The following is a 17,314-nucleotide window of genomic DNA, read 5'->3' on the forward strand; positions in this document are numbered from 1 at the left end:
AGTTTTTTTTTTTTTTTTTGATATTTTGGGAAACTGCTGAGCTGATCCCAGCTTCCTCAAGACAAACGCCAAACAATATCCCCTCCAGGAGCGATCTCCTTTCCAATTGCCAGAATGAGTTAGATTATAGCAGATTATGACAGGTGGGTTTCTAATTGTCCAGCCTGGCACTGCTGTGTTTTCACTGCTGTACTGCATCTTGTTGCAATGTAAGTAAGCCTCCCCTGGAACGCTTCACAGGAAAACCCTGTTTACACCTCAGCCCTTGGGTAGGAAACAGGTTCAGTAGACTTGTATGAGCGCTACGGGCCCCGAAGGCAGGTTCTACATTAATGAAGAGACAGCCTCGCTGCCAAGATTAACGATGCCCCGGCCCTGACTTCCAACCAGGGAGTGTAGCTATTGCTAAATATGGAGGGAGCAGCACTGAAACACCTGAAACGAGTTTAGCTAGAAGGCTTGATCTAATAAAAGGGAATGGCGATCTTGTAAGTTCAGCCTCAGAGCTATCGGTGCTGCTGATTTTAGCTGTGGTTGTAAATGTCTGAAGCTGTGTGTCTCTGAACAGCTCCAGTGCTGGCTTGCTTTATGAGCAGGATGTCTGTTGGATGCCTGCAGGCAGGCCGACAGTAGATTTGATTTTGAAAGAGATCCGAGAAGAATCGGGAAAGCTGTGAGGTGTTTGTTTGAAGCAATCGTAACTGTTAAACTAAATTGGAGTGATACGTACATGTAGAAGTAATGAGATCTTTTTGATGTCACACGGACGAAAGCCGAAGCTGTAATGTTTGTGTGCTTCTCTTTGAATTGTGTGGTTTAGCTGTAGCTGTTAAACGAGTTGTGTGTTTTAAAGCACGCTGACGTGTGTGTGTGTGTGTGTGTGTGCATGTGTGTGTGCGTGTGTGTGTGTGTTTTAAAGCACGCTGACCTCTGCTCTGTGTGTGTGTGTGTTTTAAAGCACGCTGACCTCTGCTCTGTGTGTGTGTGTTTTAAAGCACGCTGACCTCTGCTCTGTGTGTGTGTTTTAAAGCACGCTGACCTCTGCTCTGTGTGTGTGTGTGTGTGTTTTAAAGCACGCTGACCTCTGCTCTGTGTGTGTGTTTTAAAGCACGCTGACCTCTGCTCTGTGTGTGTGTGTGTGTGTGTTTTAAAGCACGCTGACCTCTGCTCTGTGTGTGTGTGTGTTTTAAAGCACGCTGACCTCTGCTCTGTGTGTGTGTGTGTGTGTTTTAAAGCACGCTGACCTCTGCTCTGTGTGTGTGTGTGTGTGTGTGTGTGTGTGTGTGTGTGTGTGTGTTTTAAAGCATGCTGACCTCTGCTCTGTGTGTGTGTGTGTATGTTTTAAAGCACGCTGACCTCTGCTCTGTGTGTTTTTTTTCTCTCTCACAGGACGACGATTGTAGTCACCGGTTCCTTCCTTGATGCCTTTCAGAAAGTAGCTGACCTGGCCACTGGCACGAGAGGTGAGTGTGGCTGTCCAGTCCGGTGCTTGGTGGCGTCCCGGCTGAACAGTGACTTGCTCATTTATTGTGCTGTGAGAATTCCTTGTCAGTGTTCTAACTGCAGGACGCACAGCGTTCCATATTCAAACTGCTCGAAATGGGTTCAAAATATTGATTTTCATCATATTTTTCAAAGTAGAGATCGGTATTTTGCTGGTCAGTCATATTTCTGACGACAGAGACACACACACACACACAGAGCCGTATTGCAGCCTCAGGCCTTTGATTTGTAGACCTGCCATTATTATTATTATTATTATTATTATTATTATTATTATTATTATTATTATTATTATTATTATTATTATTAGTGTTGTGTGCAGGCTGAGACACAGTCCCACGTGTTTCTGATTTGCAGCAGTAAAAGTGAATAAACGAATGTGACGGAGTTTGTCCTGCCAAAGCCTCTCGAGCTCAGAAACCCAAACGAGAACCTGCCTGTTCATGATTCCCTGGAGCGGGAGGGAGGGAGGGAGCCTCACCTCACCCCACTCACTGCAGGGAGGCTGCAGGACTGTCCCCGCTGTGCTACTCACGGGCATCCAAGGAGAGCGAGGATACAGCGCCTAACGTATAGAACAGAGCACTCGGAATAGATTCCGCAGAGATGAAACTCATTCGTCTTGCAAGGGTGTGGGAGGGAACATCGTTACTTTACAAAACGTTACTTTACAAAACTGCCATCGGTCGCAGCCAAGTTGGTAAATGGCTCACGCAGTCAGTTGTGATGTTTTTTTTATTTTAATTATTTTCCTCACAAGGCAATGGCAGGACGAGCAGCCAGGCTGTTTCAGAATGAGTCTTTCTGTTGTGAATCGGCTTCCTTGTGTACGTACGCTGTGGTATAGCAGTGTCTCGCATGTGTTGTTTGTTTGTTTGTGTGAGAAACGCCCTAGAAACGAGACTGGATAATCAAGATCACATTAGAAAGGTGGTGTCTAGGTTTCACTGTGACTGGACTGAAAAGTAAAGTCACATGTATTTGTTTTAATTATTCAGCTGCAGTGTTATTCCTACAGTACTCCTAGCAAGAAATGAAAAGGGTGCATGGATGAAACACGAGAACAACAAATTGTAACTGTCACAAAAGCACCGAAAGACGAGCTTCTTTACTAAACTGGGGGTTTTGAAACAGTACAAAGCCCTGCTGCTGTACAGCGTATGCTCATTAGACTCTAAGTTAGAAACAGACAGATTATACTCTACTCTAGTGTGTTCTGGTTTCATTGGTGTCCCTACACCTTGTAATGAGGATATGATGGCGATCACTTTCCCTAATGGAATTGTCCAGATACGCAGGGCTGTGCCATGTGACTTCCTCTGTAACAGCCGTGAGCAAAAACGACCAGATCCCTCCCTCCCTCCCTCCCTCCCTCCTCTCTGTCTCTCTCTTCAGGTCTATTTTAGTGTATCTCAGAACTCATTTTGCTTCACGGCTCACCATCTCAAATGCACTCTCTTTTTTTTTCAGCAAACGGACACAAGTTAATTTTAGAATCCTATTTAAAGCAGCTTCCTATCTTAACAGTTTTTTTTTCTAACTTTTACAATGCAGCTGTCTGCCTGTGAGTGGGATGATGTAGCACCCCTGTTTAGTTTTAAATACACATGTTTTTTTTTTAAATATAAATACAAGAAGATTGTTCCCTTTGTAAGCTGATGTTGAAAGTAGAGGCTCATACAGGCACGCCCTGTTAAATGATCTGAGCTCAGCGACACAATGGTACCTAGCTGCTGATTGTGTCTCACGATAGTCCTGAAGGATCAAGCCCTCTGTTCTCAATGGGGATGTTTGACCCATCATCAAACAGTCTGTTGCTTCTGTGTGTTTCAGAGGAGTCGTTAACAGCCGTGTTAAACTGGTTCTGTGTACGCAACAAAGCTGGAGTTGTCTGGTTAAACAGTGAAGATGAACCCAACACGCTCTGTACAAAGATAGACACGTGCCTTCAGGACTTCCCTGTGCTGCTTCCAGAGCTGCTTGCATGAAAAATACAAATCAATCCCCCTGTCCTGCCCTCCCAACGAGAGGAAGCTTGCGTGATTTATTTTTTTTTTTTCTGGTTAGCCCTCTGCGTGTCTATGCAAGTCAGACAAAGGGAAACCTGAGCGAGATGCATAATTGAACATTCTGCTTTCATGGGAGAAATCTTGCTTTTGAGTGCAGCTAGAGGTTGCAGTTTGCTGTAGCGAGGCGGAGTGTGTGCTTGTGAAAGCTCTGTAACGTGAGACCCAGACTGAGTGAAAAGTGTCATTTTGATGAGAGGCTTGCTTTTCGGTTGAGACGCAGTGTCTTGTTTTCAAACCCAGCCTGTAATTCCACTTGTAGTCCTGCAGTAGAATTGAAACGCATAACGACAGCAAGGCTTCAAGTGCAATGGCGTTTCTGATTTCAATGAAGAATAACACATGACTTCATCAAGAAGCCCGTTATTTCATTTTGAAGTGAATGAATAAATGAATGGCACACATGAACAGCAGCTGCGCTGTGCCCTAGTTTCCCGGGGGAAGCGCTGTAAAGGGGCACGTGGCAGATTAGCATACTGGCTTCCTCATTGGAAAGCTTTGGAAGAGCCTCCACATGTTGAACTGGTTCCTCTCCGCTGGGGTCCCACTCCGCTGCATGCTAGCGTACAGACAGGAAGAGTTTAACACTGCAGGAGTTCCACACATCAACACTCAACGGAGTGAGTGATACTGAAACAGCAGGTTCAGCGACAGACACTTCGACTGGAAATCAGCGTTCTCTGAAGCGTCTGTCGTTTTGAGTGTGTGTGTGGAGTTTCTTTTAGTGTTTCTAAATTGAGTGTTTTAATAGCTACGGGCGGTCTCTTTGATTTGATCGAAATGGCTGGATTGAAATACAGCCTTCGTTTAAAATAGCTGAAATGGGATCCTCGCTGGCACGTTTACAGACAGAGATGCGCTGTTTAATTAGAGGTTTCATTTACAATACATTTGTTCACAAAGAAGGCCAGATATTAAGAAGACTGGAGGCCCATCAATCCAGGTCCATGTGTCTGTCAGGGATGGGAATAATCAATTGGGTGGTAATTGATGATTGCACTGTGTTGTATTGATGTATTTTTTTGTGTGTTTTTCTTTCTAACGGAAAGCCACTGTTTATTTCAAAATAAATATTGATATTTGATTGAAAGAATCCTGTAATCCAATGGGCCTTTCGTTTCAATTGGTTGCTAATGAAATGAGAACAGAGTTTCTGTGCTCTGTTAACAGGTCTGATCTGAGTAGCAGTCCTGGGATTGCAGGAGACTCTCTTTTCAGAGAGACTCAGTGATGGAATATAGGTGGAGGTGCTGGTCTCTGTCTCTCTCTCTGGGTCTCTCTCTCTCTCTCTCTCTCTGTCTCTCTCTCTCGGATTATATCCATCTCTTCCCAGACGGATCTCTTTCCCAGACGTGGGGCTGCTGGACACGTCTCCATTGTGTTTTCGGGAGTGTTCAGAGGTGGCACAGAACTGAGGAATGTCTTGCTTGCCGTGAGATTTTTCCAGAAGGTGCCTGCCAAGTTCCTGAGCTTGCATTTCCATGCATTCGCTCCAGGGAAAGAATTTGCACCTTATTATTATATATATATATATATCCTGAGAGAGGAACGACAACCTTTCAGATTTTAAAAGACGCTCTGAAAGACTGGTCACTTCCCACCTGCACTTGAATCTTGAATCTCTTTCTGTGGAATGTGCAGACGGCTCGCTTTGCTGAACTGGTATTAAAAATGTCCTTGCTGCAGGCGCTGAGTCATTTTTGCAATTTTCATTATTTTGTTTTTTCATTAGCAAACTGTGCTGCAAATAAAGAAACCATGAAGTGCCTAAAGCGAATGGAAAGCTGCCCTGAGATTCTTTCACTTCGGTCCATGTCCTGTAGTGCTGGCACTAAGCTGAGCCAACAGCTTTCCTCTCCTTACCTACTTCCCTGCAGATAGCTGGACTTGCTCGAGCTTTCCTCTCCTCTTTTCAATGTGAACCAGGGGGCCACGATTCCACGACTCAGGGGGAAGAAAGCACAGGGAATAATGAGATTCTTACAGGAATGTGAACCAGGGGGTTTTAAACATCCACTTTTCTTACTAACATTAGTACCGGTCCTGCTTTTATTGTGCTGAGAGCTTTTGGGGTTCTTTGCTGGCTCTGTGCGTTCTTTCAGGATGTGTAAATAGTTCAGATTCTAGCCTAGCACTGGTACTGTGCTGCTGCTTTGAGGTGTATCACCTGCTCAGCTTGCTGCTTGCCAGCGCAACACCAGCAGCCTCTGCTACAGCGCATCTCCGACACGGCAACATTAGAACGCATCTCCGACACGGCAACATTAGAACGCATCTCCGACACGGTAACATTAGAACCCATCTCCGACACGGTAACATTAGAATGCAGTAAACCGTTTGGAGCACAGATAGGAGGTTTGTGTGCTAATGAGGATTTCATAACAAGAATTGGAAAAGCTAATTGAAAGCTCTTTCCCATTTTGGTGTTTGTGTCATTAATATCCCGTTTAACAATTTAGGCAGCAGAACATGTAAGCGTCGTTCAAATGAAAAAATGAATGAACCCCAGCCGGTTTCATTTACACATCCCGGGGGAGCTTGTTTATTCATTCATCTTATTCCTGCTTCATCCCCTGTGGAGGGGGGGGGGGAGGACGACGGGATTAGATTTATGGATCGTTTCTAATTTGGCCATCTTTAGGTTTAGGACTCTTTCATTACTCACATCATCCAGAAGTCTTGAGAGTCGGGTCTCCTTTGAGTTTATTTATACCAGTAGCTTCATCCTGTCTGCTCTCTGATCCACGATTCAGCACACCGCATTGATTTTCCACAGTCTATATTGGTCTGCTTTGTTGTAAGATGGGAGCGAGCGGCTGCTTTCATGCTGTATGATTTCATGTTGGGTGTCTCTTATTATACAGGAGGACTCTGAAGCACTTGCTGTACAGACTGTGCCATGTGGCCTCCCTACAGTCCTACACGCTGCACACAACACATGAAGAGCTCACTCTGGAATCCTATTAAACAATTGCCTGATTAGCTCTAATCTTGGACCGCCTAATGCAACCTTAGGGCAGGTAGCCTGAGAGCACCCAGGGTCTGTGAAACCAGCCAAATGTTTTTATAAGTCCAACAACCTGTTTAGTTTATTAATATTTCATATCCACAGTCCAGAGTGCAAGTGTGGTTTTAATCTCTCTTTTGGTGCTGTACACTGTGTCCTGTTAAACTAGATAAGAAATGCAGTTTTGAAGCTTTTTAGCGCTAAATGAAGTCACTTTTTTTTAAGTGGCTAAGATGTCATTAGCATCGCTGTGGAATTACAGTGCAGTGAGAATGCAGTTTGGAATGAAAAAACGTAATAGTTTCCAAAATGGTTTTCATTTTCTGTAAATTGCTGTTCATTACTCAAGCGTTCTGTGAAGTCGTGTAGCTCACTGGTGCCAAACAGTCATTATAAAAAATAAGAAGTCTCAGAAAGCTATGTGTGCTCCTTTGATCTCGTTCCCCCGCCTGCAGACGCCGATTATTATAATCATTATTCTTATTATTTAACCTTTTAAAGTGTGTATTGTTATCATTCATTTTTTAATGTGCTTTTCCATTCATAATCTAGCATCGTGCCACGCCCGCTTTACACAAAGGTGTTCTTATTACCTTCACTGCCGTAAAGATTCCAGAACCCAGGACCAGGCATCCAATCGGATCACTGCGATTGCATTCTCACACCTGGCAGAACGCTCACAAGATCACAAGGGACCCAGATAACAGACATGCCTGTGCAGCCCTGGGTTACTGCTCCTGTGAAACAAGCCTTGCATAGACTCTCAAGGATGCTATCTGTAATGCTGTGTTTGCATGGTGTGTGTGTGCAGGCGCATGCAGAAATTCTCCGAAAAGTGCTACTGGTTCACACGCGTCTCTCGGTGGTGACTGACTGGTGTGAAAAAACCTAAATGTGTCGGGAGAGGCAGAAGCCGAGCAGCTGCCCCCGCTCCCCAGCTGCACTTGTCATTCCCAGTGGGATGTCTGGCTGACAGTGAGCACAGCTGTCTCGTATCGAGATGCTGATGATTCCTAGAGATCTGGAAGCTCCTCGCGCTCCCCTGCTTCCTAATCTGGGAGGTGGAGTATCTGGAGCTCAGGGATGAGGTGTGAAAGGGAGCCTGATGATCTGGGTTTGAATGCCAGCACTGACGCGCCATCTGCGGTGTTGGACGTTGGAGGGTTTTGTTTTTTTTTTTTTCTAGTGGAAAATGCTGCTTCCGTTCCCTTTCCCCAAATCGAAGGAAGAAACGACATCATTCTTGTGGATAGCCTGCACTGCAGACAGGCACACTGTGTGTCAGCAGGAGACCTGTGGAAGTGACATCATTGTGAAGAGTCTCGGGACAGCCGGTAAACGGTGAGGCCGTCTGCAGTGGGGAGCCGCGGCACGGCCGCATGACTCTGGTCTGGCGTGGGGCTTATTTCCACGGATCATCAGCCAGGTCATTGAGTAAATCTAGCTGTGGGTCACTGGAGCTGTCGCCGGTGGTTTTTACAGCATTTCATCCTCTCGAATAGGAATCAAAATATTTATTTTCTTGATGTGTTTCATCTTAGAGTGGTTCCATATTTTAAATAACGAACACGTCTACGTTTGTTTATTTACACCAATCCCAAACTTTCTTAAGGAGTAATTTGACTTTTAGCGCTGCTGCTGCTGCTGCTGCTGTTGTAGTTTTCATGCAGACGGAGCCAAAGCCATGCTTAGCCAGTGACTCAGTCTGAGCGTGGCATTGAGCGTGATCTCTGGGGAAGAGGAGACGCTTGCAGACAGTGCCTTTCATCCGATCTCACCAGCTTTAGAATCCAATAGTTACCTGAAGAGATGTGTTTTGTTTCCTTTGCAAAGCTGTGCTGTAATTGTAAGGATGAGCCCCTTGTCTCCACAAGAACCGCAGGATCCTGCATGATTCAGAGCTGAATGGAGGTGCTCTGGGCTGCATGAGGTCATCCTCGGAAGATCTCACCTGCATTATTTATACAAGATGTCACTGAGCAGCCTGAGGGTTCTCCTGGATTTACAAGGTTCTTTCAAGCTGCCCTGCCACATTGCCTCTTTGCATACCTGCCCCACCCCCACCCCCGCTCTGCACACCCACTCTGAGCTCCTTCGACCTGTCTGACATGCTTCAGTGAAACAGTACCCCTTGGTAAAGGTGTGTTTCTTTGTTAGTGCTTGCAGGTTTCTTCTTGCTGTTTGTACTCTGGAGCAGTGCTGTCTGCATTTGCTGATGTTCTTGCAGAGCGCCCGCGAGATGATCATGTTACACGCGCACTCTGCACATCTCGTGTTTCCCCCCCTGTCTCTGTACTGGCGCTGAGAGGGAACTGGAGAGGGTGATGTGATGGTCGAATGCTGACTCTTCGGGAGAGAGGCTGGTCTGCAGCAGGAGTTCAATGTGCGGGTACGCTGGTGCTTTTGGTTTTGTTGTTGCTGAGTTTGCCGAGGTCAGGGCTGAGGGGTCTCTGCAGTTGGGACGTTGCAGCTGCTGAGTGGATAAACAATGGGGCAGGGGGGGGGGAGAGGCAGAGGAGCACGTCCAAGGTTGAAACGCCAGCTCAGTTTTGTTTTTGTCTGAAGGTTGAGGGCATGATCGTTTCTGTACGCGTCAGTGCTGCAGTGTTCATGCTGTCAGCTGTCCTCATTTCTTTAGTGCGCTCCTCAAATTGTTTGAAGGTCTGAATGCTGGAGGAGTGCTTCAACACCCTGGCCAGAGAATCCCAGGTGGACGTGCTCTGCAGTGGAAAGGGGCAGGCTCCAGCCTCTCTCTGATTGGATTCCGAGGCAGTGAAGCGGTCAGAGGATCGCCGGCAGGGTGGACGGTCTATTCCTGCATTGCCACACACACAATTGTAAATGCAGCCCCCCCCCCTTTTTTTTTTTTTTTTTTATAAATATAAAGGTGATGGCTGCTTTGACTGTTGCAGGAACTCCACTCTAACAAATATATAAGTACACACTTTTTAAAAGTTTGAATAAACCAGGCTTTGAGACTTGGCATTCGTAACAATCTCAAGTGGCTTTTCTTTGCAGTAAAAACATTTAGATTTCTGTTACATGAAGTGAGTTAGTCACCCTGAAGTATTTCGAGAGCTCCAGTTTGGTTGATCAGAATGAATAACCTCTTGTGTACTGTGTGTTTGTGTGCCGGGATCTCCCTATGTGCCCAGACTGTGTGAGTCAACTCTCTCTCCCTCCCTCTCTCTCTCTCTCTCTCTGCGCACACTGGCAATCCCCACTGCTTCAGCCTGAGGGAGATGGTAAAGATGAGTTCATGTCTTGCACAATAGGATGTGGGAAAGCTCGGGGTGATGATCCTGTGGTGGAAGTCTGCGAGGCTGCAGCTGGTTCACCACACTGTCCTGTGTGTGTGTGTGTGTGTGTGTGTGTGTGTCAGCCCTTAAAGATGTGATTCATTGTAATTCGGCATGATGTTGCGACGCAGGGGTCATTAGTTGTTAGATAATTGTCCACCGCGACAGGTAGGTGTCCTCAGCTGAATGCCCGTGAAAGACAAGGTCAGTTATCCTCCGGAAATGACAGCTGAGCAGGATATTAAAGTTCTTTAGAGGACCGTGGGTCAATGGCTGGTCCGTTTGCAAACCTGATTTGGCTGAGATGATCAATGAGGTTTAGAACTGTAATAGGAGCTGGGCGTTTGGTGTGAATAAATAGTCATGTTGTTTTCACGTACCCAATCCGAATGTGACCAGGTAATCCGTTTGAATTGAACACTTGCAGTGTCTGTTAAAACGCAGTGCAGATTCTGAGTGGATGGATTCTTGACACAGGTTTCAGCTCTGCGGCTCTCAGATGAGTAATGAATCAGGTTAGACAGAAAGAGCTTTTGCATTCTTTCTGTTGTCATTGTTATTTTTCTGTGCAGTTGGTTGCCATGGAAGTCTTGTTGGCTCTTCTCTACCCTGCAGCTTGTGGGTGCTTCCTGTTAAATAAATAGATTAGTAAATGATCATATTGTAGCCAAGGTTACACACTGGAGTATGTGATTGCTTCAAATCCGAGAGTAGACGAGGAGACATTGAAAGCGGCCCCAGGTTTGTTTGGGCTCCTCGGGGTGCATCTTTACAGGAGTTAACAGCAGCGTTGAACTCTGCTGTAGCACGAATAGTTCATATACAGTAGCAATGATTTCAAACATTCAATTAAAAAAACAGTAGCATGATATCCATCACAAATGTTTTAATTCTTTCTTATGTACATTTTTCTTTGAATGTGATTTTATAACGAGGTTCAGGGCAGCGATTAATGGCAGTACAGTGGTAGTGCATGGAATGCAAGAGTCCCGAAGCCTGGCCCTGGCCACTGAATGGCTTGCGTGTGACCCCCAGACAAGGCCACCTGACCCCTGCATTGGGACACACCCAGCCCGGCTGTGAAACCGGTCTGGTCTCCACTGGGGCTGTTTGTGTGTTTGTATTCCATGTGTTTATCACATTCTCAAGCCTTGTCCTCACGTACTTCTGACAGTTGAAGGTTTCACCCAGGAGTGGAAAGCGTGTACCTGCACGCACACACACACAGGCTCGGAGACTTTGAACAGCCAGCAGCTAGACTGCTTGCATCTGTGCATGTCAGACTACAGTATGAGAGTCTGAATAGAGAGCCGGGTGAAACAGGAGCCAGGATTGTTAGGTTAACTTGAGCCGAGGGCGGCCGGCCCCTATCAGGATCACGAGAGGTTCAAGCAGTAGACCTCCCGAGCCTGAAGTGTGTTTCATTTTCCCTGTTAGACCTGGAGTGGAGTGGCTTTCTAGTGTGCGTTCTGTAGGTGTTGAAACACCCTCCGCAAGAGGCAGAGGGTAAACCAAGCGGGTTCTTCCCCTGCAAACACTCGCTGCCATCAGACACAGAACAACCGTGGGCAGAAAAGAATGCATTTTCAATCTGCAGTACTGCCCTCTTCAGAGAGGTAGAGCCACTAAACAGAGCTTCCAATACAGGAATTGCAATCCTGGTTAAAGGATTCCGGGCATTTGTTTCCACAGATCTGATTTAAATCAACCCGTAACTATTCTACACTCTATAGTAGAAATAGGAGGATAAACTGCAATTCAATGACATTACTTAAATTCAATGACCAGACGTTTGTTTTGTATTGCTAGCAGATGCAGCTCTCACTCCAGCAGTGGAGGGGGTTCTGTTTCTCCCTAGAACAGCACAGTACCTGTACTGTGAGATGGCAGCTTGTCCCGTGAATGGTTGTTCTGTCTGGCTGCAGCACCGGGTAACAATGCACCCATTTTGATTTGCACGCCAGTTCTGTGCAGCTCCCTTTCATCAGCTAAGCCAAATGTTTCGATCCCCAGCCAGGCAGCCAGGCTTATCACCCAGGGGAGAGGCTGCAGTCAGGGCTCTGTGTGGTGGATCTGTCCTGCTGTGTCAGTAGCTGTGTGCCCTGCCTCTGCAGATGGAGTGCTGTTGCAATTAGCTGGGCGTGAAACTGAGCGCAGTTCTGCTCCTGGTGTAAGGGGGCGCTCCCCTGTGTGGCAAAGGGGAGGATTTATAAAGCTTTATACACCCCAAAAAGTGTAACTTTAATCTAAAATAAAAACACCCTTTCAAGTTAGTAAATTGAAAATAAACAACCAAACTTACTAAATTTAAATTAAAAAAACTGCTGTGTTTTTCTAGTTGTGTAACTAACAGGCGATTCTCTCCTTTGAGTAAGTTACTCTTTGGAGTAAAGGGCTTTGGAATAGCCCTCGGATCATAGTAACTTTGGCACTAAGCTTTGTATAGGACGTGGAGTTGGATAGGGATCAGGAAACGATCCTGTCAGCCCAGAGACAGTGTTCCTTTCAGGGTGGTGCTCAGGAAAGCTCAGAGGATTAGTAGAGGGCTTTGACCTCAGGGCAGGAACTCAGACCGCTCTTTGTGTGAATTAGGGTTATCATTTTTACACTGATCCACTGCAATGGAAAAAAACGGCTTCTTTCTGACTTGGTCGGAGTTGTGCAGTGAGGGGCTCGGTTGTGTGGTGTGATGCCTGGAACAGACTGCTACAGTGACACTATAAATAGTAAAGCCAGTATGAAAGGAAGTTTATCCCCAAACAAAACCTTGTTCTGTTTCCCGGATATGAGCCTTGAGTGCAAACCTTGCTAAATGTTCCACATCCCTCCTGTGTGCATGAACACTGCTGTAGCTTTCAAAACCAGCGGTACTCGCTGCGCTGTGGGCTTTTTCCATGTAAACCAAGCCCTAGGATTAAAGCAAGGCATTCCCAGTCCTGAGAAGGACTGTGTGTTTTCGCTGGTCAGTTATTTAAGTCAAGGCTGTGTTCCAGTTGAGTGTTTTGTTCTGGTGCTGCTGTGTGGTGAATGTCCTTTTGATTGGCCTGACTTGAATGTTCATCCTCTTTCACAGCACATTGCTGAGAGGTTAGGCTCAGTCTGTCGGTAGCTGCACCGTTACAATGCATTATGCCTGCATTGAGCTAAGCTCCGACACACTGAGTACAATATGTTTGAAGCTCTCTCCGGTCCTGCACGTGACTGGGCGCACCATGGAGAGAGTTCTGTTTTGTTTGTTGAATTGAAAGCACGGTGACGGTTGAGCAATAGATAACCTGGAACAGAGAAGCGTACTGCCAGTGCATTCTGTTCTGTTTAGACATTGTATTGTTAAAGAAAAATGGGAAGCAAACACATGCTCCAGTATTATCTTAGAATGCCTTGCTGTATGTGCTAGTTGCTGCTGCAGTTTTTATCTGGACTCTCTGTTGCTCTCATATTTCTCCCGCGGACACCTTGCGCTCCGAGGGTGAAAGCCAGTTTCATTGTGACGTTTACATGACGTTGCGGGGACGGCCGGGGGGCTCGCTTCCCTGTGGTGCCAGATAGCTGCGCTCTCACAGGGCAGATCTGTGTGCCACTTGGTCTTGGTGTCGCGTGACAAGCCTTGTCAAGCCTAATCGAGGACTGATGAAAGTTTGAAGGAGCATGTCTGTGTGAGAGAACAGCAGCCTATAGTTAAGGGTCTGCTACGTGGAGTGATGCCCTTTCCCCTTCAAAACCGCACAAACAGAAACCGGACTATCAAAGAGCTATTTTTGTAGAGCTGGCGTGAGTTGTAATTGTGGGTGGGCATGTGGTCGCCTCTGATGCTAGAATATAGGGCTCTGGCTTTCACTGACGCCATAAAGGAGAGTATGGGCTAGTGTTTCCCAAGGCTGGAATTCTCTCTGAGTTACTGTTTTAATAATGTTGGTTCTAGGTTTGATTGCTGAACTGCGTGGCTAGTCAGCTCTGAGAGAGCATTGTTATTGCTGTCTCTGTAGCGGGGTTGGGGTTGGTGCTGCAGTATCGTTGCTGTCTCTGTAGCGGGGTTGGGGTTGGTGCTGCAGTGTCGTTGCTGTCTCTAGCGGGGTTGGGGTTGGTGCTGCAGTGGTTTTTAATCGGGTCAGTTGAGACCTTCACGCAGTACTGACTGAAGGGCACACATTAAAAGCAATTGTAGTCTGAGATTGCATTGGTTCAGATAATAAGGTTGTTTGAAAATACGTCTGCGTTACAAAACCATGACCTGTCGATGTGCCTTTTTGTACATCTTTTATGAGGAGGGCTTCTGTATTGCTTGCTCACGTTTGTTTTCTCAGGTCTTAAAGTTGTGTCGTGCAGAGATTTGTATTCTGTGTGTGGTCAGTCAAAACGGCCTTGATTGTAACACACTTATTTTTGTCTTTGTGAAGAATCTGAATGTGTTTTTTGTGCTCCAGTATAGTGCCTAGATACTGGGAGACTGAATTCACTGGAGACTGCAGCTCAGTTTGGATTAATAACATGAAACAAAGAGGTCCTTCTGTGCGGGGCAGCGGGGGGGAGAGGGGCCGGCTTGATCTCCTGTCCCACTTGGGGAGGGGTGCAGCACAGGGGAACCCCGGATCCCAAGGTTGTGCCCCTTTTTATTTCGTTGTCCGAGGCTCTCTCTTGAAGGGTTTGTTCATCTGAGAAGATCGGAATGTAAAATCACCCATCTTTCTACAGTGGCAATAGGCAAGCGGGAAGCACCAACTGGATCAAAGAAATGCCTGTCTGTAAAATGAGTTTAACAAAAGACCCTGTTCCTCTCTCTCTGGAGACAGAATTACAGGGTTACCACATTTCAATTGTGTGTTGTTCTTTCAGGTGCATCCACTAATTAGTAACCTGCACGTGTGTCTCATGATTCAGCGTGGGTCGTTTCTAATTAGCCGCCACGAACAGTGGATTTTCTTGCATCTTATTGGATTAAAAAATCATTCATGTTTTTTGCACGCCAGTAGAGGTATTGCAGTCATCTTGTGTCCGCTGTGAACGAGCATTTCTATTTCATATATTTGCATAACCTTCACCAGTTGCTATTAGTAGCCAAGTAAATTTAATGCAAATAAGGCACACTAGCTCGTGGTTTCAAAGCAGCCGTCAGCAGTCAGTGAGGGTTTTGTTTGTGTGTGTGCATGTGTTTTTACATACAGTTTGCAGGTTACCTTTTTCATTTCTATTGAAAAGATCTCAAACATAAACCTGGATACAAATTAAACCCTTTGTAATAAAGGTTTCTGGGCCATTCCAGGCGGTTCTGTGAACTCAATCAGGACCTAAGGGTAAAGCACAGAAGAGAGCTTCTGTAAAAACCTGGAATAGCTCCTACTTGAATCTCAACGACACTCTCGAGCACAGTGTGAATATACAGTATGTAGACAGTGCTACTCTGTCCAGCTCACCCAGGAATCGTGAATAATAAACGCATTGCTCGAGAAACTGAATCACTCAAAGTAGTTTCACTTGAGTGGGGTTGCCCAGCAGAGCCCGTCCTATCCACAGCACGTTTTCTGATCCGAGTCTGGGCTTTGCTTTTTAAAGAACACTTGAGCTCTTATGTTGCATGCCTGTTTGCTTTCTTTTCTTTGTACACAAGAACAAACGTACTTTTTTGTTTTCGTGATAAGCCCTGGATAAATGTGAACGCTGCACTTCCTGGAACAGCCAGGCAGTCACTCTCCGCCCCCTCGGTAACCTTAAACTGGGAGCAGCCACTGTGGGCAGAGTTTATATCTCCCGGTAAGGTGTGTCCCTGTGTTAACTCACATGCAGAGCAATGTGCTGAGTCGGACTGGGGCTTTAGGAATGTGGCAATGGTACTTATAGGGCCCTACACCCATACCATTGCTCAATCGATATGACTTCTGATAAACCCTGTCATTTCTGAAACTCTGGCAGTTTCAATATGATAACCAGTCCTCTCCCAAAGTTCAGATGGCTGACTGTGCAGTTGGGTGCTTCTGCTGTGCTGTGTGAACAGTAATCAAACGCACATGTAAATAAACCCCACGCTTTCATGGTCTAAAGGCTGTCGGGGTGGACTGGCCTGCAGTGTGTCAGAAGTGAAGCCAGGGCTGACCTGCTCAACAGGAGCATGGCGGATCTCTTCACACACCTGCTCTGCTGCGTTTCATAGGTTTTATTTTTTAAAATGTAAAGTGAAAATGTCGGGCAGCAGAAGCATTGTTTTTAAATATGCTTAACGAGAGGGAGGATGTGATGCAGGAAATTTTATATAAACAAACAAACACATCCACTAATGGAAACCAGGAAAAGGATATGACTTCACTGAGAGCATTAAGACATGCACCTGCGTTTCTTCATCGAGCAAAACAAAAAAAGTTCAGGCTTGAGATCAACTCTTAAAACGGTTCATTTTTTTTGGTTTTTTGCCCTGTTCTCATGTATACTTAATAAAGAAGTTCCTCTTTGAGTTCTAGAACTTCATTTCGCATTCTTCCGCTGAACAAAAAGAATTCCAGACTGAAAGGGTTACACATGAAACCACGAGTGCCTCTGGGTTCCGAATCATCCCCTCGTTTCACCCGGCGGTCACAGAGTCCTCCCCAGGTGAAGGAACCTCGTTCATATTGATAAGACACACCTGTTGAGTTCATTTCCTGCAGCCCTGAGCTGTGGTATATCACACAGCGGAGAAGGGAGTCGCTCATTCTGCACACTGATGGAGCGATAGCTTCATTATTCTTGACATCCCAGACCCTCCCTATGGCAGTGCATCTAAAATAATTGATGTGTTTGTGTAACTCGGGGTGTGTCCTTTCTGAAAGCAGCCCTGTATATACAGTGCAGTATCTCCCTTTGTGTGGATCAGTCATTCCTGAAGCAGAGGGAGGAACACCTGATGTGAGGAGCGAGAGGCTGGTTGCCATAGAGACCACAGTAACAGTACAATAAACATCACCAGAGAGATGTCTGCACATCCAGGACTCGTGGCAGGGTTTCGTGGTTTTCACCGCAGGGATTCAGAAAACACCCACAGGCCTGTGTTTGTGTTTTAAACCTCCTGTCCCAGAGAGACGAGGAGCGGTAGTTACTGTCGCACTTCCTGTGTGTCGGCTACTGTAACTCTCTTCATCTCCACTGCTAATGACAAGTGTTGGAAGTTAGAATATCCAACGGGGGTTAAAACCACACCTGGGTTTCTCCCCCACAGAACAGTTGAGCTTATTATTTGATGATTAAAACGTGGTTATAACCTTTCTTTATTTTTACCTTTTGCTCTGAGTGAAACGTAGAGAGAACAGTAGGGGTGGTTGCTTGCGCACCAGCAGAAATGCATCCCTTGTTTTATAATATTGCTGCTCAGAAAATGGTTTGTTTTAGGTGGCAGCTCTTTTGAAGAGCTCTCCCAGTTTCATCCTGATTTAATTAGCTGTCAGAAATGTACTTTTCCATTCCTGTTGACGGGA

At 46.0% G+C, this 17,314-nt stretch overlaps 1 protein-coding gene across 3 annotated transcripts in view; it reads left to right on the forward strand.

Moving 5' to 3' along the window:
• The window catches only part of LOC117421096 (protein MTSS 1-like), a 56,709-nt gene that overhangs the window by 6,654 nt on the left and 32,741 nt on the right, over nucleotides 1-17,314 (forward strand). For all 3 annotated transcript variants that reach the window (XM_059004466.1, XM_059004467.1, XM_059004468.1), the window contains exon 3: nucleotides 1,390-1,463. In XM_059004466.1, the coding sequence (XP_058860449.1) occupies nucleotides 1,390-1,463 (74 nt within the window). The remainder of the gene's footprint in view (nucleotides 1-1,389; nucleotides 1,464-17,314) is intronic.

Source organism: Acipenser ruthenus, chromosome 29, assembly GCF_902713425.1.
Source record: "Acipenser ruthenus chromosome 29, fAciRut3.2 maternal haplotype, whole genome shotgun sequence".
NCBI lineage: Eukaryota > Metazoa > Chordata > Actinopteri > Acipenseriformes > Acipenseridae > Acipenser > Acipenser ruthenus.